This window comes from Lepisosteus platostomus, chromosome 14 (assembly GCF_059453375.1).
Source record: "Lepisosteus platostomus isolate fLepPlt1 chromosome 14, fLepPlt1.hap1, whole genome shotgun sequence".
In the NCBI taxonomy this organism is placed as follows: Eukaryota; Metazoa; Chordata; class Actinopteri; order Semionotiformes; family Lepisosteidae; genus Lepisosteus; species Lepisosteus platostomus.
In genome coordinates, this window is record NC_142624.1 from 26,529,214 (window position 1) to 26,554,092 (window position 24,879).

At 37.6% G+C, this 24,879-nt stretch overlaps 1 protein-coding gene across 3 annotated transcripts; it reads right to left on the minus strand.

The window, feature by feature from the left end:
* Positions 1-374: 374 nt before the first annotated feature.
* LOC148649112 (glutamate decarboxylase 1) lies at positions 375-24,486 on the minus strand. Of its 3 annotated transcripts, none has more exons than XM_088605337.1 (17): positions 23,967-24,486; positions 22,514-22,645; positions 19,663-19,725; positions 15,629-15,787; positions 14,437-14,679; positions 12,026-12,116; positions 7,590-7,702; positions 6,388-6,503; positions 5,719-5,798; positions 5,563-5,617; positions 5,314-5,430; positions 4,202-4,266; positions 4,033-4,111; positions 3,462-3,611; positions 2,983-3,090; positions 2,138-2,227; positions 375-1,978 (listed from the first exon to the last, which is right to left on the minus strand). In XM_088605337.1, exons 2-17 carry the CDS (start codon positions 22,587-22,589, stop codon positions 1,805-1,807), a joined length of 1,779 nt encoding a protein of 592 aa, XP_088461463.1. In that variant the 5' UTR covers positions 22,590-22,645; positions 23,967-24,486; the 3' UTR covers positions 375-1,804. The 3 variants fall into 3 exon arrangements, with proteins under 3 accessions (XP_088461463.1, XP_088461462.1, XP_088461461.1); XM_088605336.1 differs by having other exon boundaries at positions 22,514-22,681; XM_088605335.1 differs by having other exon boundaries at positions 22,514-22,649; positions 23,967-24,485.
* Positions 24,487-24,879: the final 393 nt, after the last annotated feature.

Consider the following 24,879-nt stretch of genomic DNA (forward strand, 5'->3'; position numbering starts at 1 on the left):
GACAGTAAATTTCAGGTGGGTCATGCAAAATATCTCTATCATGAATTTAGCCGAAAGAATGCCTTTAATGTATGCAACGATAACCGTGGATTTCTAAATGGATGGACAACCATTAATGTTAAACAATATCTTTAATATTTAGAGAATAGATTAGCCTTTGCAACTACTGTATAAATGTAGTTTTTCATTCTGTATCTGTTTTGAGTAAATCCAGCATCCTAATGTCTGACCTGGTCAAATGATAAATGTATTATTTGCACTTCCAGTTCAGATAATTGAACAATGCACCAAAACCTTAAAAGACAATTAAATAAAACAGTGTTGTCAGACTCCTTCCCTACTTAAATCAAAGCAGATTAAAAAGGCTAAAAATAAAGAGTTTTAAATATATTTTATTATTACTGTAAATATGACAGTAGTGCTTTGTACATGGTATGATTATAAGTTCCTGTCTGAGCAGGTTGGAATCTTCCACATTTAATAAATTTAAGTATTTAAAATAGTAAAGCATTTTTTCTTAAAAATCAATTTCAAAGACATATACACAATCTTCACTTTTGGGTGAAAAGGTCATCCTTCTTCCCTTCAGTTTGTGCTTCTTACTAAGTAAAGTTTATTTGCACAGGTAGCCTCCTAACTGCAACAGATCTCTGGTCTAGTCTCAGTTGTAGCTCCACTGTTTGGTGATTAAATAACATTCATACTTTGTGATAAACAATGGGTTATCACAGCCACACAAAATACAGATTGCACTAATGTTAAAAATGTTTTCAGCACATCTCTTGTTACAATATCTTAAAATAATTTAATAAGTAGACACTAATATAATCCACATATTTGTTATATATTTTAAGGGCAGAAGAATAATATATATATTTGCAAATGTCACTAGTTATAATTTTCTTTGGCTCACAAATACACTAAAATACCTTAAACATCATTTAAAACTCATTTTGATCATATAGTGTCATATAATACAAATAAAGATACATTACAAATGGGAGAAAATACTAGACAACTTTTCAACACTGGTCATTTCTTATTATAAATAAGCAAAGATTTCAGCATATAGCTATATATCATCATTATTTAAACGTCTCTTACTGTAAAACTATTACATTGATCTTTTTTTCACAAAGGCATTTAACAATAATGTACACAATCTACACAAAATTAATTATCTCTAAAAACACAGCAATAGTTTACCTCTTACAATGACTGTGTTACAGTGACCCCCTCGCTGACACCAAAGGGGACAAACAGCTAGAATATAATGTGGTGCATTTGGTTGTGTAATTACAATTATAACAAAAGCACCCATATTTCTTAGAGTACAGTTAATGACAAATAATGTTGCTCATTTAAGGAAGTTTTGATGAGTCATTTACAACTCACCTCTGGGGATGATTCACAGCAGACACTGTCCACAGCACTTAACAGCTCAGGGCCTCTTACCACTCACTCAGTGTTGCACACATGCCGGAGATTACTCAAGTCAAGTACAGGACGGATAGTTTTAAACCTTAAAGAATTCTTAAATACAGCAGTTAATTCTTCTACAGAATAGTCACTGTTACGGAACAAACGTGAATACATATTGACAGAAACACTTCTGGATATTACGATTACAGTTCGTCCGTACCTAAAAAGACATACAGGCAAGTTTCACATCCTACGGAATTGCTTTAGATACGACAGGATCATGAAACCTCACTCTACGTCCTTTTAGAGCTGGCCACGTCAAAGCTGGTTAACAAAAAGCAAGGCCTCCGCCAGAACACTTTTCTGGAGAGACTGTGTCCTCTTACAAGTCCTGCCCCAGTCGCTCTATCTCATCGATCAGAAAGTCGATGTCCGACTTTGTAGCTGCAGGATTGGAGATAACCATTCGGAAGAAATTGACTTTGTCTCCCTGCGGCTGGTAACCCACCATGGTTGTCCCTGACTCCATCATCCTTGCTTTGATTTTGGGTGCCACCTGTAATAGCAAGAGCGATAATATAAATGCCGCTACACTGTAAGAGCAGGCTTTCTGCAGTGGCTGTATTTTGAAGTTTGTTTACACCTAAACGTTCAAAGGAGATGATGAAAGAACACGTTCAGTGCTCGTGCAAAGTACAAACGTCTGGTGTCGTACCTTGTGTAACCTTTCTCGTCTCTCCTCGCAGTCTGGCATGACCCGTAGGCTTGGAGGAATGTACCAGAAGCAAACATTTGTGTGCTGAGGCTACAAAACGTGAAAAAAGTGGAAAATATTTAAACAAACAGACCAAAGCATGGAGACACTTTTGGTTTTCTATTGCAATACATTAAACGGCTCATTTCTCAAAACAAGATATGAAGTGTTTATATCTAAGAATTTCTTTCTCAGGTAACTCTCCACGTCTCCTTATCATCACCGGTATTAAAAGAAGCTAAATAAATCTAATCTCAATAAGAAGTGTCAGATTGTGAAGATTGTTCCATGATAACACCCTCTGTGCTCTTATTTCTACCAGTCAAATGGGAGAGGATTTCAAACCTTAATGACTACTCTGTTGAGATACTCAATGTATGTAAGAAAGAGGTCAAGTGTCTTTAAGTGAGCCACACGTTCTTCCTAATTTTTAGTTCTTTAGGAAATTTGTCATTTGGAGGTAGCCGGTACCACAATCAGGGATTTGGAGAATTCCTTTTTTCTCAGGCAGTGAACCCAGCTGAAGCCCTTTCATAGTCCTAGCACTCTACCCTAGCTTCCAACAGATACAGGGCTGGGATGTGATGAGTAGAAACAGAGCCAAAATTTGCTTGCCACTACATTAAGCTAACCAATGCCAGTATTAATGATACACTGTGCTGGGTGGGAAAGATAATGGAATCTACTTTATATTCATTAGATATTTTCTGCTCATATGTTTTATGGAGATAATCCATTGGTCACGTTGGTTATCTTTAGAAGCCGAAGAAGAATAAAAATAACGGGCAGTAAAAATCAGATCTCACCTCTCCATCGAAAACCATTTCATATCCTTCGCGGTTCTTTATTTTTGTGTAGAGATACTCTGAGAGCTCCAAGCACTTGTTAATCTGTTGTTCAAACCCTACCGTTCCCTTTGAATAGAGAGAACAGAACACAACATTAAAATATAGCAGGCATTTTTTTTACAACTTAAGCAAAGCAATATATATTATACCATTGAACGGCACGCAAAACCTAGCACTTGTGTGGCTATAACAACAGCATATTTGAATCTTGGAGATTAATAATTGAGCCTTTTATCAGTATAGCAATACAAGCACATTCAGTTCAATGTTTTACATGCTTTCTCCAGTAGCATTCTGATATGTATGCTGCCACATGAAAGCAATACTTTTTATACAATTCAATTGCATCTGTTTGTTTGTTTTACGATCTGTGTGATGATTTGTGTTTTATATAGTAAAGGTTATTTATATGATGAACACACTTCACATATTCCTACCTTTGCTTTCCACATCAGCCAGAATTTAAAGATGTCCACATGACGGCCGCACTGTATTGCTTTGTCACCCGTGTCATATGTGACATCATATTGTTTGTCCTGCTGGAAGAGGTACCCAGCACACATCTGATTACAGCCCTGGAGAATACCCTGAAAAGAAATGGAAGCACTTAAACCCAAGACCAGGTCCTGTAGGTCCACACAGTTAGGAGTCAAAGACATCCTCCATAACTCACATTACACAGATGTGACTAAGTGTCAGTTCTGTCAGAATCAAATGATTCATTTAGGAATGAAAATGCTAACTAGAAAATGAAAACTACTTTGAGGTAGTTGCAGAGTTGACTGTTGGCTATTAAAAATCTCATTTATTATTCACAATATGTGATATACAGAATAATGTTATGAAAAAGGAGAAACCCACATTCATATAGGTGCAAGACTTTAAATATCTAATAGATATTACACAGCATAGCAGAACTATTTATTTTTAGTTGATGCAGAACATAAGTAAATCAATTTCCTCAACAAACACCGGAGCTGGGAGCTTATATATGTTGGCACTGCTCACCTTTTCTCTGACCAGGATGGCAGAACACTGGAGCAACACCCCCATCATCTTGTGTGGATTCCAGGTCACTGAGTTGGCCCTACAACAACAACAATAACTTGGTTGCAAAAACAGGCCTGACTCACTGACTTTTTTTATTGTTCTCATAAAAAGTGAACAAGGTGGTTACCTTTCAATGCCACTTAACTTATGACGGTGCTTTCTGGACATTAACAGTCCTCCTCCCCAGGCACCCTGATAAAAAAAAGTAATATACTTTTAAAGGGATGCAAGGAATCACAGTGCAGTTCAGTGAAGGTACAGTATGACATGAGTTTAATTGTAACTCAAATGGCCACTTCCAGAGAACACTGAAGGAGACACACACAAGGTGTACTTCCTACAGTGGCCCAAACTGCAACAATGTTACAGAGGGTTTTATAGTCCAATGGCTATTCTTGATGATGTTATCCTGCCTTCCAGCTATTTCTCAGGTGTCACGTACAACAACAGGTATGTGTTTAAAACTCCCTCCAGCCAGATCAGGAGCAATGGCCCCAGGCCAGTTTCAGATTTCGACACTTAACAAAACAGAATCATACGAGAATACATCCCAACATCTAAGATGCTATAAGAATAAGGATGCTTTCTGAGATGCTGAAGAGTTTCTCTATGGGGCAGTGCAGTGGCTCTGTGGCTAAGGATCTGAGCCTGTGGCTTGGAAGGTTGCTGGTTCATATCCCACAGCTGGCAGTAGGAGTACTGAAGGAATCCTACTCCATTGGGCCCCTGAGCAAGGCCCTTAACCCCAACTGCACCAGGGGCGCCGTATAAATAGCTGACACTGTGCTCTGACCCCAAGCTTCTCTCTCCCTGCCTGTGTGCCTGTGTGTCTCATGGAGAGCAAGCTGGGGTCAGCAAAAAAGACAAATTCCTAATACAAGAAATTGTATACAGTATGGCCAATAAAGTGATCTTATCTTTCTGTTGGAATCTCATCTGCTGCTCGCAATATTAATGGGATCTGATGGGGATGTAACACTACTATGGAAGCTCCTGACAACTCGCTTGTATGTGAAGGTTTGGATGGATGGAGAAAGCAATGGAGGTTCACGCAAAAAACAGCTGCTCGCTGAATGTGCAGCTGCACTCTGTCCTTGCTCTGTATGTAACACAGTCTCGACTAATGGGGTGCTCAGTGAACTGTTTAATGACTGGTGACTTTCGTTTAGATGCAGGTGATCTGCAAGCTCATTTGCTAAAAGAAAAGAAGACTCCATCGGTCGATAAAAATGTGCTTACATCTACATGCAGCCACAGGTTGTACTTTTCACAAATGTCCGCAATCTCATGGATAGGATCAAACGCTCCATACACTGTGGTGCCAGCTGTGGCATTCACGAACAGGGGAACATGCCCCTGGGGAGAAACAAGAGATCCATATTAGTCAATAACGCAGCTTTTTAGGTCATTAGTTATGAGTGCAGTACTCAGTGGGCCGTCCCACAGGTAAGCACCAGGGCTGAAGTGTAAATTTATAAGATCTCCCACCTTTTGTTTGGCATCAATGATCTTTGCTTCTAGATCAGCCGGAATAACTCTTCCTCTAAAATAAAATGCAAACCCACAAGTAAATGAGAAAACGTTTATTAAGCATTTAGGGGGCTTGAAAACAAAGCAAAGGATAACGGTTTCATTAACCCATACCTTTCATCGCATTTGAGCAAAATGACGTTTTCTGTTCCAAAGCCAAGAGCAGCACCAGCTTTCTTTATTGAGTAATGACTCTGCCGTAAAGGATAGGAGAAAGAAACAAGCAAATCTTGAATTCTAATAAAAAAATGCATTTTAGCTGGTTTATCATTTTCAGGTACAATATGTGTGGAAGGAGCTTACACTGTAGGTGCTAAGTCATGATAATACAATTATTTATGTACAAGCCCTTTATTGCTTCAAGACTTTAAAAGCAAATTAACACTTAGATTTGTGATACAGAGCCAATATCATTTGAATACCCCTTCAACATCTTTTCATAAGGCCAATTAATCCATACTGCTAAATCTCACAGCGTTTTTCAAAAACATTTACAAAGCTGTGGTAGAATTCTCAAACATTTTAGATTCAGTTTTGCAAGTTGGATTCATCTGGACAAGCTTAGCTAAAAAACAGAATACTGAGAATGTATGGTGTCATTGAGATTTTCTTGGTAAACAAATAGAAGGAGTAAGTCCCGTTATGACAGAGAGAATGGATTTAAAGATGCTGGAATAGTTTCAGAACCAGGAAGGTTTTGTGTTTCTTTGTGTAGTTACACTACAGAGGGTTTAAGGAGTCTGCATTCCTAATTATACTGATTTTAAAAGAGAAGGGACTTACATGTTCCGACGTAAAGAGGATTAATTTGGGAACTGCAGCCATTCCTTTGGTTTTGACTTCGGGAAAATACTTATAACGAGCTGCCATCACGCTGTACATATTAGAAATGGCGCCTCCTGTATGGGAATGTATAAAGCAAAACCTTTCAAAAAACAGCAAATTTCAACAGCAGTCCATAAGATATCTTCTGTCAATATTCTTTTGGTTTCTTAGGTTTGTCTCTTAGGATATTACAAAACAGATGCCTTTTTTTTATTTCACAGGAAATGAACAGTGTAAAACAAACATGAATTACTTGAGATTGTATCTGTTCCAGTACAAAGTAGCTGTCAGAGACCTCTTCAAATCTCTTTCCACTCTGATTTCTCTGGCGGTGCTTTAAATTGAAACATAAATGACAACCCTAAGGGGACTTCAATGTGTTTTTCAAGTAAACTAAAGCACACACTTCATTATTGCAAACTGTTTACTAGAACTTTTAAATATTCACAACTGTTTTCAAAATGTATTGTAATAACATACTGTACATTTATCTTGTTTTGTTGTCAATAAAAAGGCATAGATATTTGACATTGTTCAACAGAAAATAATTTGAACTGAAATTGTAAAGTAATTAACTTCAAATGTCTTGTCACTTCCTTCATTATTTTTTTATATATCATTACTTACATTTAACTGCCTAGTTTGTTTTCAATGCCAGTGTCAGATTCAGAAAATGTTAGAGGTGGGGAGAAATTAAATGTTTTATAAACATATAGTTGTGTGTTTAAATGAATAGCTACAGTAGGTCTGCAGCTTTTTTTTTATCAATTCTGGCTTCATTTGTTTAGTTTTAGCTGAAAGGGACTACAAACCCATATGAGAGCCTTTGTTTGTTAACCAAGGGGATTATAAAATCACTAAAAATAACAGCATGCAAATCACAGAGAGATTTCTGAAGTCTGAAAAGACTGAGAATGATTTTTTCCCAGAAAAACAAATTCTGCCAATATATACATTCGGTACATCTGACCATCGGACTGGAATTCATGAAAAGAAATGTACAAATTCAAACAATGTGAAAGATGTGCCTCTGCCCTCTTTGTCTCTCTGCATTGTGTTGTTAATTAACAGCCTCTGGTTTTCTACTGCTTCAAATTACCCATAAGTCAGTATCAGACCCAAGACGGTGTCCTAGTTTACTGAACAGGGAGCCTACTCACCCGGTGAAAATATCCCATCGCCTTCTCCACCCGGCCAGCCAATCATTTCCCTCATTTTCTTCAGGGTCAGCTGCTCCATGAGCACAAACACAGGGGCAATCTCATAGGTGAACCTGAGAGACAAACAGCAGCCATTGTCATTCTGCAGGAATGCAAGCCGAACAGCCCTGCTGTTAATGGAAACCTCAGTGGGCTGGTCCCTTGCCTCACCCTTCACTTTCACCGCTGTGCCAGAAGCAAACTTTCACAATACCACGCTATCAAAGTACAAAAGAATTCAGGTACACCCACGGGAGACAATAATATATTTTTCATGTTACGAAGGAGCTGAAATGATGCTGAAACAAGGGTGAAACACAGCCAGGTTATGTAAACACCAGTCCTGCAGTCTAAAAATATCGAACACCCATGTAGAGGGGATTTGCTGAATGAAATAAGTTCCAGGACAGGTGGGTAGGAACTGTGGTTTAATTTACGGTCCTTCTAATTCTGTGCTCCTCCAGAGACCTGGACTGAATACAATTTAATACAACGTCGGGAAAACTGGCCTCCAGCAGGTATTGGTATCCACTGTGGTGGTATAAATAGCGTTACCTTGTGAACCAGCCAGAGGCCCAGCTTACAGTGCTGTTAATTCAGAACCCTCCACATGCTCCAAAAAACATCTAGAAAATGTTTAAAAATAACTTTGAAAAATCCCTTTTCTCAAAACCTAAATGCTATCAAAAGCTCTTATAAAGCAAAACTAGTGTATAGTGTGGTTATCATGTTCCTCTTAGATGAACACAAACAACAACACAACCATAGAATGAGGCAAAATAGTTTTTGTTTTTTATTTATCAATCATAGGCAGAAGAAAGATCCTCACTATAGTTTGATTTGAGTTCTGTCATGTTGTCATTGTGGACTACGCAGCTAAATAAAATTGGAATAGCTGTATTTGACACGAGCTTGAGTGGAACATCCCTAGATAATATGCCTAGAAAAAAGAGGGTCATGGAGAGAACAAGGAGAAATTTGTCACTGTGCAAGTACTTTTCTGTATTCTGCAGGCTATCTGCTCTGAGACTGCTGGGCATCATAAGAGCCAGTACTTCACGCTGCAAAAGAGCCAAGAAATGGGTATCCTTGTTACGGCCAATTTGATTTGTTGAGCATTAGCTGAAGGAGGCTACCAGTACCACAGCACCACTGCTGATCAATCTATTGGTGTCATTGAATATTTCTTTGAAAACAACCACATCAAATTGGTGACTTCCTGAGAGACTCCTTTCTATTTTTCCTGAAAAACTAAGCCTACAAATACTGTATATGCATCAATATACAATTAATGGGGAAAAAATCCTAGTTTCATATCTGTCTGTTTAAATGACTGAAAGATGATAGAACATGTCAAAGTACAAAAGAAAAGTATTTTTTCCCCCAACAAAAGTTTTGTCCTTTTTTACGTAATATTTCGGTTTTTCTTTATTTCTTCCTTAATCGGGTTTAGGAGATTCATCTCAAATACACACACAGAGAAGCACTCATGGACACCGAAACAAACACACATTTTCATCACCAGCTTAGAGAACACTGTCTGATTTGTATTAAGCTTTATGCTAATGTAACTTACATCCCAAGCATTATGTTAATATCCTTTGAGTCTGGTAATTCAATTTGGTCTCAACAGGAAAAGCAGCATACAGACAACTCCATTGGCTTGTGAGAATTTTAATTAAATGGGAACATTCTCTGCATTGTAGCTGCCAAAATAAAAAAAAGCAGTCATTCACTTTCAATAGGAAATATCAGTAAAAATCAGAAGCTTGTGGTTTTGAGAGATAAGAGCTCATTTAGATTGAAATATACTTCCTGAATAAAAGGATGGGGAGCCATTTGCTAAGCACTGTACATGCCCTCCCTCCAGGGAAATGAGGACTAAATACAAGGCACAAAAGAAGAGTTTTCCTTCTGATAACAATACTTTCTAAAACCAAAAAAAGCTTGGAATGATTTTTCAATAACACCAAGAGATGTTGGTATTTTAATAAATCTTTCTCCAAACCCCCATCCAGTATTTTAAACTGGGAATTCATGAAACAATAAGATATTGTGACATTCACATTTTCCTACATTGTTAAATCGCTCTTGTCCTCATTACTGTTATCATCAGCATTTCTACTACTTAATTAAAGCAGACTGAATTAAAAAGTACCACAGATCCAGGAAGGCTACCAATTATGTCCTTCTCTTGCCATCACACGCTTAAAACTCATCCAGCTTTTTTGTTTTAATCGCTGTTTGATAAATTGTGTTCAGTCTGCCCTTTCCACTAGTTGATCAGGGCAGAGTCTTCACAGGGACAGTTTTACAACAGGTTGGTTGTTTTTCCTTCCAACTGTAGCTGGAAACCAAAAGCCTTACAGACTCGTAAGGCAGACGGGCAAAAATCATTAAGATTATTGAACAATGTCACAAACATCTTGATGCAATTATTCATGTGAAATTATCTTGATGACAACCCCTAAGGACAATTTTATTAGCACATTAGGTGCCAGTCAATATGTGTCGGGAGTAATTATAAATGATGATTTTCTAATTAGACATTATAAATAACAAGTGAGCAGTCAGCCCTCAGATTCTAGTGATGTCATAAAGAACATATCGCATGCCACTTTGTCTTCTCAGTCACCAGGAGCTATATAGCTGCACATTAGCAGAGTCAAGGTGCTTTGATAAATACAAAACTCCACAAATAAGGGAGTAAAAATTGTGATGAACCTTTTACACAACACTCACACGAAGAAGCTATATCTGGGAAGTCTAAGATTTACATCACAGCAGGCTGTATTAAAAAACGATATAATCGAATCTGAGAGCTTAAATGGTCAGTTCAAAGCTGTACTTTCATTTTTTCTTTTTCAGTTAAAAATCAAAGGAAAACCTTGACCTGTGTCATTGTTCTAAATACCACTGCTACGAAAAACTCCATTTAAACATGTGATCGTCTTGGGTCAGTTTGAATTTTTTCATCATGATGGCAAAAATCTTCACGATGCGTTTCTCAAAATATACATGTTCAATATAAATATATATTAGCAACGATTTCATTAAACACAGACAACAAACACCATTTGATCTCTTTCAATTGTTCAAAAAGATTGCATAAAGATCATTCTTGATCCAATGCCTCAAATAATCTAGGCAAAGAATGAAAAGGTGATAAGAGCCAGTCACTTTTCCCAGGAGACTATCATGTGAAAACAGCACCATTGGTGGATTCTCAAGTTCAATTACACGTTCCTGTATGTGGATCTTATCCAGCCTGTCACATTTTTTTTTTGCCACGCGTTCAGCCTGTGAAATGCCCTTGAAGTTGTGTTGTTTCCTCTGGGTTACATTTGCCAATCATTAACAATATTTTAGCTCGCAGCAGAGTTAATCAATGCACGGGAACAATGTGCTGAAAGGAAGACGGGCGAAATTCACATGGTCCTCTCATATGTTCTGACTTGTTCTTTTATTGCTCTGGGGCACAGATTCAGCAGCTGCGTGGTCACATCTGGGAATCTGTTAATACCAGCTAACAATCAACCCGAGTCAATGGACCGTTACGCTGTATCTAGGACAAGTGGACTGCACATTATCATCCAGTCTCATCCTGTTCATATTTCACAAGGAAAACCAATATGCAATTATTATTGGATATATTCTACAGCTAACGATTGTTCTAACGAAAAGTCCCAGGGGATTCTGCTCATTTTTTTTATTACTATTTATATTTTCCATGAGTGTTGGTATCTCACACACTGTACACCGCATGAAATGGGATCACACCATTATTCCATAAACAAAAATATTAACAACAACAGATCTTTAATGGCAGGCTTTAGTTTTTAGACTGGTTACTCGTTACAAAATAATTCAAATGTGCCGAATGTTTTTAGAATTTCCCAGTAAACAGAATCTGTCAGAGAAATTAAGAAATTTGAAATTTCCATTCCACTTGTATTATGCACCACCAATATTACTGAAGTACATGACTTCACCTAACTCAGATGAGAATTACAGTATATTTAAGCCAGTGTCAAACAAACAACAAAGCAGGTTCTTCTTTACTGCCTTCTTTCTACTTACTGTATGGGGCCACTTGAGTGACATCACTTTAGAATCACATACCATACTGTAAAAGAGCTTTCATTGTCTGTCCCCATTTAATTCCCTAAAAGGGTGTATTGTGTAATCTGAAGTTAGATAAACGGCTGTAGGCCCTAGTTTTGCAGCATTTCTGAGCTTTTTAAAAAGATATCTGAACTGTGAAACACTCTTAGGATGGTACAAACGCTAATGCATTTTCCATTGTTTAAATGATAGCACAACACAATGCAAGAAACAAGAAATATTTTTATCCCTCACTGTTCCACACAAAACAAGCGAATATTGAAATAACTTACATATTAGTGTTGGCAGTTGAGGTAAGCCATTCTCCAGCTAGCCCAATTATATCCAGTCCACTGGAAAGTTGATTGAAAAACCTAGGATGACCTAAAAGAAACAGGATTATATAAGGTTTTCTTATGTTTTAGGAACAGAGTCCTTTCACAAAATTCTTTGGTTGGCTTGATAATGGCTCTCTAGTCTGGAGGCTAACAAAGTGTGCCTAATTACCTCCCTTCTCTCATATTCTCACTGCTTTTAGGTATTAGTCTTAACATCTTAATTGTAACAGCTCCTGAGATAAATCAGCATAGCAGGTTGAAATGGTTCAGTAACTAGCAGGTTATAATGTGGTTGAACAACAGACTACCAAATATTACAGGGAGATCACTTTTTTTCTATGATTATACATGAGTTGGGTTAGAAGCTTTTTTCTGTATATGAAATTAATTCACCACAATTCCACAATTTTATTATTTCAATTTTCTAGAAAGGAGCTGCTTTTCTTGCTTGGTGCTTTAAATCATTCCACATAATCTCAGACTGCTTTTGAGTGAATACTGAATGTTATTTTTAGAAAATCGCTTAAATGTGTATAGACGATGGTTATATTTTACTCAAGACCAAATTTACACAGATCATACGTGCATTCAAGATAATTCAGTCTTTTAGTTAAGTCATAGCAATGTGTGTTCTGTATGTGCACCTTTGGTTTTTGATGAAAATACGTTTACTATGTTTGTGCATTGACACGGACTCACAACCACCCCCCTTAAAAAAGTGAAATCAGTATTTCCTCGGTTTCTGGGAGCTTGATAAAAGCTCATATTTCAGGTCTATGCTATTGCCGTGGTAATATAAATCTGAGAGCGCAATGTTATGGAAAATATTAAGGGGCACCTAGAAGAATAATAATTCAGAAATATACAAATCACTTTACTTATCTCCAATTGAAATAAATATATTCAAACTAATAGAAAATGTTTGAACGTTTCTTTTTTCGAGCCTTCGACCAACACTGTTTGTGGTAGCTTTTTTTACAGCACGAAGAAATACACATACATTAGACTGACACATTAAACTGGAACGACAAAGCATCTAGTTACGTTTTTAAAGTACAATTCTCCTTCGAATAGGTAAACCGATCAGATTACTTAGATCCGACTGCGTCCTAATGCTTTTAGTCTTGCGCAGCACGTAATTTCAGCACCACGGACAGATACCAGATCAACCACCAGCGATCTCTAAAACACAGCAGAATGACGTGTAGTTATAATACTCTGCTTTCACACCGTCATATTATCGGCATATTGAAAAAAAACGGTCCTGCTTTTCGCTTTGTGGCGTTAACGTTACGAATTTTGAAGAAATACAATTATTGTTTTGCTCATTAACTCATATCTAGTGTTCCACCCAAACCATAAATTTGTATCCCAGATTCCTAGAGGCGATACAACAGGAGATAAATAGCCTGATACAATGAAATAGAAGCGATTATCAGAGAGCTTTAGCTCAAAACTGCAACATTACCAAAAAGCTATTGAAAAAAAACCTATATGTTATGTATGTACAGCCAACATATTATACAGTATGTGGATAGGATCAGAAGGTGACTAAGAAAATCAGGTAACGTAGAAAACTATGCTGATTAAGCATAACACAATATTTTAATCGTCGTTCCATTTTGCCCAAATCGCGTTTTGTTAGGGTAGACTATAAACATTAGATTTTACACGTGTTTACTGTCTCGGTAAAAAAAAAGGGGAAGAGAATGCCTTTCTACAACCTTTTACTCTTTTCTTCCTGGTCAATGACAATAGCTCGTCTGTGTCATAAGTAATGTGAGCTCGCTAGAAGTAATTAGGTATTTCTTGTCTGTCGTTTAAAAATGGGTTAAGGCTAAACGGCTTATTACTTTCCGAATAACTGGACTGCTTTTTAGCCCTGACAAACTCTTTAATCCCTCCGCGTTTTTGCTTTTACATTACTATGCTCTGGGAATGATGAGAAATCGAGTATTCTCTTTTTTTAATCGAAAGACTTAGAACATATTTTTTTTATAATTGGGCTGTCTACATTAAATTAATATTGATATCTTTAGAAATGGATCAGCACACAATTAAGCTTTCGATCCCAGCCATACGTCACTTTGGGATCCCTTCGGAATGAAAGGTGCTTTATAGAAGGCAAGGAAGTGTTAATTATAACAATTAGCGACAGATTATGGGATTCAGTGTGTTAATGATACACTTTAGAAGCAATGCTATACTTAAAATAGCTTACCGACTTTTCTTATACATCTGAACATATTTCCTTCTAATACAGACGGATTATGGAAAGCATTAACTTCGAAAGGTGGAGTTATTACAGGGCTGCTCATTTGCCACTTAGTTAAGTGAATGTGTTAAGGAGATTGCGTCCACAGTACCTGTTCTTACGCCATATTTCAGGGTGTCTCTGCAGTCCACCAGAATCTGCTCCAGGGACTCGGGCTGTTCAGAAAGCTCCAGGTTGAAGCCCTCCATCCCCTCTAACAGCTGGTGGGGATGGTGGAAATCCAGGACTTTTGTGGATCTCTCGAAGGTCTTCCTGACATAGTTCAAGAGAATGTCAACCACCTCCAACAAAAACTGCATGGTCGGTTCTTCTCCATTTTTGGCTGGTAACAAATCTGCAGGAGAAAAACAGGGGAACCCAGGATTTCAATCATCAACGCTAGCATGTGCGCCGGAGGTACGCCAAAGAAAGCCAGCACGACTTTCGTACCACAACAAATTAAACAACAGTAAGAATGGAAAAAAACGAATATTCTTAAAAGAACGCGAAAATTGTTTTTAAAAAACTCGAAATAGATCTTGTGTGGGAGTTTGCAATCACTTTTGCAACGATATGACCTGTAACCCCCCGTCCTCTCCTGTAGAATTACATGTACAGGTAGGATACACAAGCATAGTCTGACAAGCATTTGTCGCGTATCATCTTAGTTTCTCAGTGTCTTTTAGATATCCTCATGAACCAATATTACAGAATGACATTAAATTTGAACTGAATGGCCACTTATGGTATTCTAATGAGTTTTAAAATGAATGTATTCAATTTTGAAAATGCTTGGTGCGATCGGATACCGCCACCAATGTAATGGAAATATTCGATAACTTCACCAAAAGAGATAACGTTTATACAATTTACAAAGTGAGAAAATTACTTCTCCCAGCTGCCTGAGTTCCAACAGGCTTTCTTAAAGAGCTGGCAGGGAGCCACGAGAAAATAAAGCAGCAAAAACAATTTCGCTGTGTCCACATTAAAGTCGCTTTATGTTAGCTTGCAAATTAAAACCTTTAAACATAAAAGATCAGAGACCCCTGAATAATAACCATAAAAACAGACCTTCACTAATGTTATGGCTGGCTGGAGATTCACATGGCTTACTAATGATACAGAAGATGGTCTTGTTCAACAGAAACAAATGATAAAAAAACATAATAAAATAATTGTTTTCTTTATTTCCGCTGCAGCATATACTGAAAGTAATTTAAACGGACGAGCAGAAATAATTTCCTCAAACTGGGTCTGAGACTATCGACAATTGCTTACTTTAAAAACAAAGTCGGCACACTAACCTCTTGCGAAGAGATTCGAAAAGTCAGTCTCAGCGCGTCTAAACCTCGAGTCCTTGTCAGTGTTCTCGCAACTAAAGAGATTCTTGGAAGACTGGCGTTCCTTCAGTGAGCTCACAATACGGCTCTTATCCTCCAGACTGTTGTTCCTCTGCAAAAACCCTAGGTTGTTACATGGGGTAGAAGCAGGGTGAGACGACCTGTTAGAACTGCCCAACATTGTTTCTAACGCTTTTTGTTGTTTCTTTAAACAGGGTGCAAACAACGCTTTCCACCACACCTTTTGCACGGACACAACAGTTATTTCGTTCGGAGATCCCCCCCACCAATGTTGTTGAGGGAAAGTGTATTTATGGAGACGGTTTGCCTGTAGGAGGTTGAACCCAGTGACATCAGCCTCAAAACCCAGCCATGCAAAAATAAATATTCGTCATTTTGTGCAGCGGTAAATTCTTATTAAGTCCATCGGACAGATTCCACTTCGATAAGCAGCCTTTTGGTAGGAACTAAAATGAGTCAATGGAAGTCGAGCCTGCAGGCAGAGTTTATAGACTGAGCGAAGAAGGGCAATGATGTATGATCGCATCGTGAGCCATTTCATTTAATCTCCTCATACTAATATTGCACAGAAAAGTACATCACAAAAAGCCACTAAAAATCCTCTCTCATTCTTCATCTTCAGATAGAATGATAAGATGCAAATTGCATGTTAGTTTTGGAAGAGCTAGGAAGTCCTAACCGAAGTTAGAAATATGTAAATAAACAACGTTATTTTTTTTACTACATATGAACATCATATTAGCATACAATTAACACCATACAAATGTCATGTTAATGCGAATGTTAATTTAACAAAAATTATCATGTGTTAAATATGGGCGGTTTAGTTTTAAATTCCACATACACCTTGTATCGTAAATGATAGTAACACAAGGCATATGGAACCTGAAGTCTACACAGCATCAATATGCTGTTTGCTTTCTGATAGAAATTAGATCTTTTAAAGGGTAGATCGAACTTATTTTTTCATGTAGAGATTACACCCTCACTTTAAGTCCACCTGGTCTCTGGCTATCATGATACGCCGAAAACGTTCAGAGGCACCTCGTAATGTGTTGTCATGCCCAAAGACTGAGAACAAAGAGCTAATTCAACCAACCGTTACTGTATCTATTCAGGGAGGAAAATGAAAGTAAGGATTTCTATTACAAAAGCCAGGTCTCTGTGGACATCAGTGAGAGGGGCACCAAATGGATCATTAAATCCGTGTCATTTATTTCAGAGGATTTGGATAGCAAAAATCCTTAATGCACTTTTAGTCTAAATATTCAATATAATAGGCAGGCTAAAGTCGTGGGAGAATATTTGTATGTTTGTTTGTTTGAAGTGAACAATGAAAAACTAAATTACGAAAATTAAACAATTCTCTTTTGGTAACAGTCCGGTTTAGTCGTGGCTTGGGTACCGCACATTTCACTAATTCCAGCTCAAAATGCTACACTTAAAGTTATAAGGTGCCACAATATCCAATTCAATTACATATTTAATACTATGTTATTTAATTACGAAACTGTGTATGTATAATTGATCAAAAATCATTCGAACTAAAAAATAACTAATTTCGACGGTTTGAAAATATTCACATTAGTATAACTAGCCCAATAACCAATGTGATCAGTGTTTGCGCAGCGCGGTATACAAATCGGACTCTAATCTGATTATAAATAAATTTCCTTAGTTTTTCCACTTCTGCGATGTGTGCGGAAGACTGGCACTGCTATCTCAGAAAAACAGGACCCTGACGAATTACCATTTAATAAGTTTCTCGTTAATCTTTTTTTTTTTAGAGAGAAGCGTTTTCTGGCCGATAAGGGCTGATGAATTCTAAGCTGCAAATCCATGATATACCAGAAAGCATTATTTTATTTCTGGCTACAATATGGATTTTTCTGTTTGCTCGGTCCTACGCAGTGTCTGCTGAACCCTGAAAGCAAAACGATTTCACATAGGCGTGTGGGATTGTAATGGCGGCTATAAATTAAACTAGCAAGAGGTTTTTGCGTTTCTCTAGAAATGCTTTTTCGTCAGCCAAATACATAACAAAAAATACATTTAAAATTATTGTGTTACATGTAACACAAATTCATGTATTTTCCATAATATGTAGTCTAAAATGTATATTTAGGGATTTCTTTCTAAAATATTTTTTAAAGCATCTGTGCCTCGGAAAACAGTGCATCATTTAACAAGCGAGCAGACAACACAGTCCCAACTGTCAAATTTTGCATGTCATCAATCAATCCGGCAGGTGACGGAAATTCCATTAGCCTAAAGTCGTGTCCGTTTCGCCACCAGGTGGCGCAGTGACCGTGAGCAATTGAAAACGTCGAGTGAATTTTCTGACAAGTATCTGCAACTCACCTACTTATCGCTTCTCTAGAACAAAAAAAAACAACAAAACAAATCGCCATGAATTCAATTATTACGAAAACGACAGCGAAGTTAGCTTTATACTCAAACTTTTTTGAGTATAAAAAACATTATATTGTTATATCTGGGATAATGATAACGCAGCACTGGGAGAGATGTCGGAGATGCCGAAAGTCTATATGCCCAAGGAAGGAGGAGGGAATTCTCAGTTTAATTTGACATGAAGCACAAGCATTCAGAATGAATTACTTATAACCTTACGAACGTTCAACATTCTTTAACGACTGGCAATCATTAACAGAATAGTTATTATATTGTATTTCATTATTCTACGAAACATTCCATTCCATGAACTCTTCGTGTGATACATAAGTGTTATAAAACCGGAGAAAAAAACGGTGTTAGAGGACTAACTAGACAGCTAATAATATTACAGACCGAGGGTGGGGTGGTGTATATCTCATTGGGTTGGTCACAGTCATGTGACTTTGAGACTCCCTGGCGCTCTGTTCTACTTAATTGGTGCTGTTAGTCCGAGGGATCCGGCTACGAGAGTAGCGCCATAAAATGCATAGGCTTCTCTGAAAAGAAAATTATCTGATTTGAAAGCCTGCAAACGATTATTTGATTTTGGACTATCCGTCATCCAATGCTTCACAGCAAAGGGAAGACACTGCAGTACTATTATGCTCGCTCAAGTAACTTCTCCTTCATTGTTTTCGTGGTATTGAAAATGGTAATCAGTCAGGAGTCTAACTGTGTGTTTAATTAGCATCTCCTTCGGTATTCAGTTCATCCATATTTTCTTATAACAGGCTGCACATATCGAAAGATTGCACTTGGGCATAGCACATAAACAAAACGCTGGTATTCAACCACCAAAAATCGACTCAATTGAACAGAGTAATAATGATCTTTTAAAATGTCATTCTTCAACATCACTGCCACTGTGGCTGTGCGAGACATAACTGCAAATGGTCAAACACTTTAATGAACTCCGAGGGTTTTGATACATTTTTAACTCTTTTTTTTCCCCCAATGGGAGCATACAATAAAATTCCGCCAACAATACGCTTTCAATTGAAACACTCAGTGGGCCCAGAGATATCAGCTTGTTAGGCGCAAACAAAATGTCCTTCTCACCGTTAAAAGGTTTACAAAATACTTACATGGCGAAAATGCAGATCTATGTTTGAAACAATGTGATGTATCATTAATAACCCCCATTAAAATCCTTCAAAATCTATACTATGCCAAAATATCAGCTCTAAAAAAAACCCAAAGCATTAGCTGCTCAGAACACTTACAATTTGCTTAAGGCTACGCAGTTCCTTTACAACCAGTGCCAGGTCCATTGAACCACGCATTTCCTCTGAAGCTCCGTTATATTGCATTGTTATTTTGATAATATGATTTGGAAAACATCAATAAGTAATTATCAGTTTCACATAAGATGATCTGGATGATACATAGATGTACAACGTGTTTCAGGCTTACTCGTTTACAATGGTAACCGTTCTTTTTTCGACATTTTATTATGCAGAATAGATAATTATCTGAAAGCAATGTTAAAGAATATTGTCAAATATTGTCAAAAACAAACTTACCACAAATCTTCATTCCAAGTTTTCTCGTGCATCCGTGAGCAACACCACACCACGTATCATACGCTAAAACAGAACATTTTGGAAAAGAAAGCTACTGAATGTCCAAGTCATACAGTTTCATTTATTTAAAATATAAAGAAGGTTCTTGTCTTGTGAACGATATGTTGCAGCTGACTGAAAGAACGAATTAGCCATTTTCGATCTTGATTTTAGTTGCCGAGTATGCGGGGTGTATTTTCGCACGATTTTAAAAGGTTCTGGTCTCATCGGGCCATCAATAAAAGCCGTCTGAAACTTGAATGCCTACGAAGTGGAAATCTAATAAGTAAATTGATTCTTAAAATGTAGAGAGCTTTGCAAAAAATATATTGGTGCTTTTAGATAATATATTTCAAGGATGTAATTGCTGTGCTACAGTACGTGCAGAATTTTAGAAAACAGTGCGTCAACAAAGTACACTGTTTAGGTTACTTTAGAAGACAATGTACCAAAACAATGTATGCTGTCTGGGTTGTTAGAATTAGCTGAAAGTAACTGATAAGCTTTGAATAACAAATCTAGTGCTTCTTCTCTCGCTCTATGATGTAATCTGTTTTGTCTTAGGGAAAGGGGAACTTTTAGAAGGGACAAAGCGCTGAGCTTTTTTACAGCGCAACGTCTTATAAAAACCCTGTACTGCTTGTAACAAATTGAGTCTCTGGTTGCAGCAGGGCTCCCAATATTGCAATATTGAAATAAAGACCTTACTCAGGTGAGAACTCTCTCTTGTGGCTTCCTTGATAGTTAAATTTCCTCGACACCTAATAAACGTTGGCACACATCCTGCAGTTTAAAATAAACTGGCATGAAATGGGGTCGGGGAAGAGTTCAGGAATTAATTGGGTGAAAAATAGTATTTGACTAGATCGGGCTTGCATGACTAGCCGTCGGCCAGCCAGAGATGAGGCTGATCCAAAAACACAATAGTGCGTTAAACATTTTCTTCCTAAAGTGATGCTATTCCATTTATATAGTGCTATTAACAAGAATATTAACTTATGAATATGTCGTCTCCTGATGGACACAAGCACATGGCGTTCACTTAACGTTTTTTTTTCTGTTTCGCTTTGGTATATGTGATATGGATATTTAAATAAATCAATATCACATCACTAAAACCGAAAATAAAATATCTGGTTTTTAATGGCATTTTTAAAAATTGTATAAAGAGAATGCGTGCCAGCAAGCAATATTCACATTGCGATAAAGCCATAACACAAAAATGATGCAGAAATAAATTCTCAAACGATATACAAAGGCGCGAAATCATGGAAATCTGGGAAAAAAATACATAATAGACTTAATTTGATCACGTAACGCTTAATTGCGATGGCGATTGTAATTAGTAATTACTAACCACAGCGATATTTCGTTGAATGGTATATGGTTCTAAACTTAGCTAAAATATTCCACTTTGTGTCTATAATGTTGTTGTGTCGATTTATTTTAATATCAGCGTCCTCATACGGTACATTATTGCGCCTAGAATGGAACAGCGGTAATGCCTGTGTCTACCTTTCAGCTTGTGTTCGTGTTCTTGCTTTGCAGTCCCTAGCAAAAGGCTGGGTGGCGACAATGCGATCCCCTGGCCAGCCTCAGGTCAGCGATAAAGCGTGATAAAGTAAGATAATGACAGACTACGAGAGGCAGCAGACAGAAACACGCACACACACACACAAAAAACCACAGAGTCTTCATTTTAAGAGAGTAAACAAACGGAATAAAAACAAATATTAATTTACACCCGATTTGATGCATCAACTTAATCCTTAAACGAGCCCCTTTCTCTGTATCATTATATTCTGTATTTTAAATAGATGTGTTTTGTAGACTTATATTTTTGGATTGAAGCTCAGAAAGCACTCTCTAGACAGGTCTATAACGATATGTAGACGTGACACACTTTCGTCTTTTTCCTATTAGGAAGAAACAGGGAGATTTTTGCTTCGATTTTTTTTCCGTCTAGAAAGGCAGCATTTATCAAGCTGATGCGGACCGTCTCTTTTATTCTGCCATTGTGTGAGGTAATTATGTCATCGAATCTTTTTTCCCCCCTTTGCTGTAGCTGATTGTGAAAATTGTTGAGGCAGAACTGTTAGCCGTTTATTACTATCTTCTGCATCCGCTCCATTCCAGTGACACTTCAATAACTCAGCGCAAACCCGGAGCCATTAGGGGCAATTCAGTGCAGCTATAATTAGCGCCACTTTTCACATAATTACACTTTGAACCACTCACTCAAATGTTTTAAGATACCAAGCAAAGAGCAGAAAAAGGGCAAGAGAATACTTACTAAAAATATTAATTTTATTTCCGGACCGTGTGCGTTCACATATACAAAACTGCACAACAAGAACAGAAATGATGGAGAGAATTGAAATCATGATGGAAATAACATAAATCAAGACCCACTAGCAATTTCTCCCAAATTTATAGCCCCGAAAAAAAGGAAACAATTCTGAACATACGTCCAATTCAACCTACATCTGTTTGTAGCACATACAGGCTACAATATTTCTAGACTAACAATTCTGGTTTGACAGTTTGGTCGGATGACTGGATTTTCACTTCACTTTTCATTCTGTTCTAGAATTTTCCATGTTTATTTTTTGGCTTTTAGTTGCATTAGCACATCGTCTGTTCTGAGACCAGAGTTAGTGTCGAGTCTGCTCTCTATTCGCTCTGGTGTCGCGATTTGTCAGATAGGAGGGATTTCGAATTTCGCTCTTTTTATTTTCGGTCCGTGATTAATGACACTGACTAGGGAGTAAATAGCACAAGTGAAATAGCGTTTTATCTGCGAAAGACCTACTTGTGGATGGCGGTCGTAAATTAGTCGAGTTGGGATCCGGAGCGCCGCCAGAGGAAGAAGGTGCAGACGACGCCATCAGTCCTCAGATACAAAAGTCCTGGCTCCAGTACGTGCTGTCACTTTCTCCGAAACCTGTCTTAATTCACCAAGATGAAAAGTTGCGGTTAACTGCAAGGAGAGGACAGGGCATTTTTAAAACCGCTGGAACAAAGCACAGGAATATAGACGATTACACAGAATATCTATTACTACGATTGTCTACATTAATGTAACATGAAACAAAACATGTGAATTTATATGCTGTTAGTTTCAAACGGTTGCATTGCAGCTAGTCCGACGGAAAATCCCCCCCAAAAAACGCATAACTCCTCAGCAGTCGTGGTCATACTTCACTGAAACGGGCTCATTTATTTCCACCTAATAGAAACTCAGGTGGTTCTGACGTGACCAACTAGACTGCTGTGTAGTCTTCGCGTCTAACCCCACATAGTTCACCTTCGAAGGCTGAGCAAAACACTGAGATGCATACTGAAATGTTGCTATAACAGCCTCTATAAATGTTGATGTTCAGACTCATTACGTGGAATCCCAACCAGAATGCCCGCATATTTGATCAACGAATACTCCCCAGTACAGCCATGATATCAGTAGTGTATTTCGGCGAGACAGACTAAATAAATACCCCTGCCTTCTTTTAAATTACTGTACGTCCTGTCTGTAGAGAATGGAGCTGGTGTAGCAGACCGTAAAATCAATCTTAATTATAGCAATATGCTAAATGCAAGTCAAATCTAACCTTTTATAGCACTGTTCTTGAAAAATCTGAAAAAATGCCATATATTAAGGTTAAGTTTTTTTAAACTTTCCACAATCTTCGAATTACTTATTTATTCATCGAGCATACATTGGCTTATTATTATTATTTGGTTCGATAGATCAGAGGAAAATTGTTTCTGCGCAACACAAATGAAGAATGAGTTAATTGATGTCGTGGTTAATGCTGTCCAGAAATGCAGACTTCATAAAGATATGGGGAAAATAGCACGTTTATGTATGATTACGATTCAATTCTGTCAATAATTACCACAGCATGACAAATTATCAGTCATTGCTTACCCCAAAACAAATAAATAATGCACCTCAGAGTTTAAGAATTTTGTTCCAGACTTGTCTAAATACTCCAGTAATTTAATGTGTTATACTAATTAAGATCTTAGACTACTTCATGTCTGTCGAGGTGCTGGTGACTATTTGTCCGTTATTAGATTTTTTACTCCCGTTTCACAAATCTATAATGAGCAGTTGATTTAGCATTATGTGATGGATGCTTATTTCCCACAGAGTTTGTAATCATGCAAGAGTCGTAAATCATAGATATGATACTTTTTAAAAGAGTATTCTCAGACTCATTAAATGTGATGCGATAACAGATAATCTTAAAGCTGTATCTTACCTTTTTCTGCGTCCAGGCAGGTACACAGGTAGCAGAGTCCAAGAAACTCTCTCAAAACAACCAAATTACAGCCTTATAGCCATGCAACGTTAAGGGCGTTTATAACACTCCAAGGAAAACGACGTCTGAATATCAATAGACTGCAAAAATTCCATTCACTATGACCTTTTTTGCTGAAGTACGTTTGATTTGCTGTTTTAAAGCGTGAATCGCCTATTTATCCGTTACTACGCACGCATGAGTCACACCAACACCTCCTCTGGTGCTGAAAGGGGTTCTTCCAATATCGAACAGATCCGCTTTGTCTGCTAAAATCACGGAAAGCTGTGTCGCTATTCGGTGATAACGTGACTTTTTTTTGCAGGTGTTTGATTGCCTTTGGGGCTTTGTACCTCGATTATGAATCCCGATCACGAAGATGGACTTGGGAAGTTTGACCCTGTGAGTAACACAGTACGTAGTCAACACGTCTCATTTATTTGTGAGAAGAAGGACGGAAGGTTCAGACACCAAAGTGTTTGGTCATCACGAAGACGATCCTAACAACAGAACACCAACAAAACTATTATGATCAAATAATGATTTGAAGCTGTGCCACGGATGAGAAAAAAATATTGTAGACCAAATTCGTCATGATATCAATAAACTTTTGATGTGTTATTTTGGATATTGTGAAATTTCTCCCAGGAAAATAGGTTGAATTCTTTACAGGCTTCAGACATTAATGCTGGGACAAGATATTTAATACAGACTGTTGCTTTTTCATCTGGGATGAGTGTACCAGTTAGAAATTGTGCGTCTTGCCGTAAGACACAGAGACTGTAAAAATGTCCGCAGGATGGCACTAGAGATTCACTTAACCCAGGCTTGGCGGCGTTTCTTACAAAAACAGTGATCTCTAGTCTTCCAGCAT

Excerpts from the sequence above, each read along its gene's own strand:
- LOC148649112 (XM_088605337.1), bottom strand. The coding sequence starts at position 22,589 with ATGGCGTCGTCTGCACCTTCTTCCTCTGGCGGCGCTCCGGATCCCAAC. Across the intron at positions 15,788-19,662 it reads ACTTGGAATGAAGATTTGTG|GGTTTTTGCAGAGGAACAAC; the intron begins GTAAGTTTGTTT and ends GTAACAACCTAG. Across the intron at positions 2,228-2,982 it reads AAATGGTTTTCGATGGAGAG|CCTCAGCACACAAATGTTTG; the intron begins GTGAGATCTGAT and ends CACGTTTTGTAG.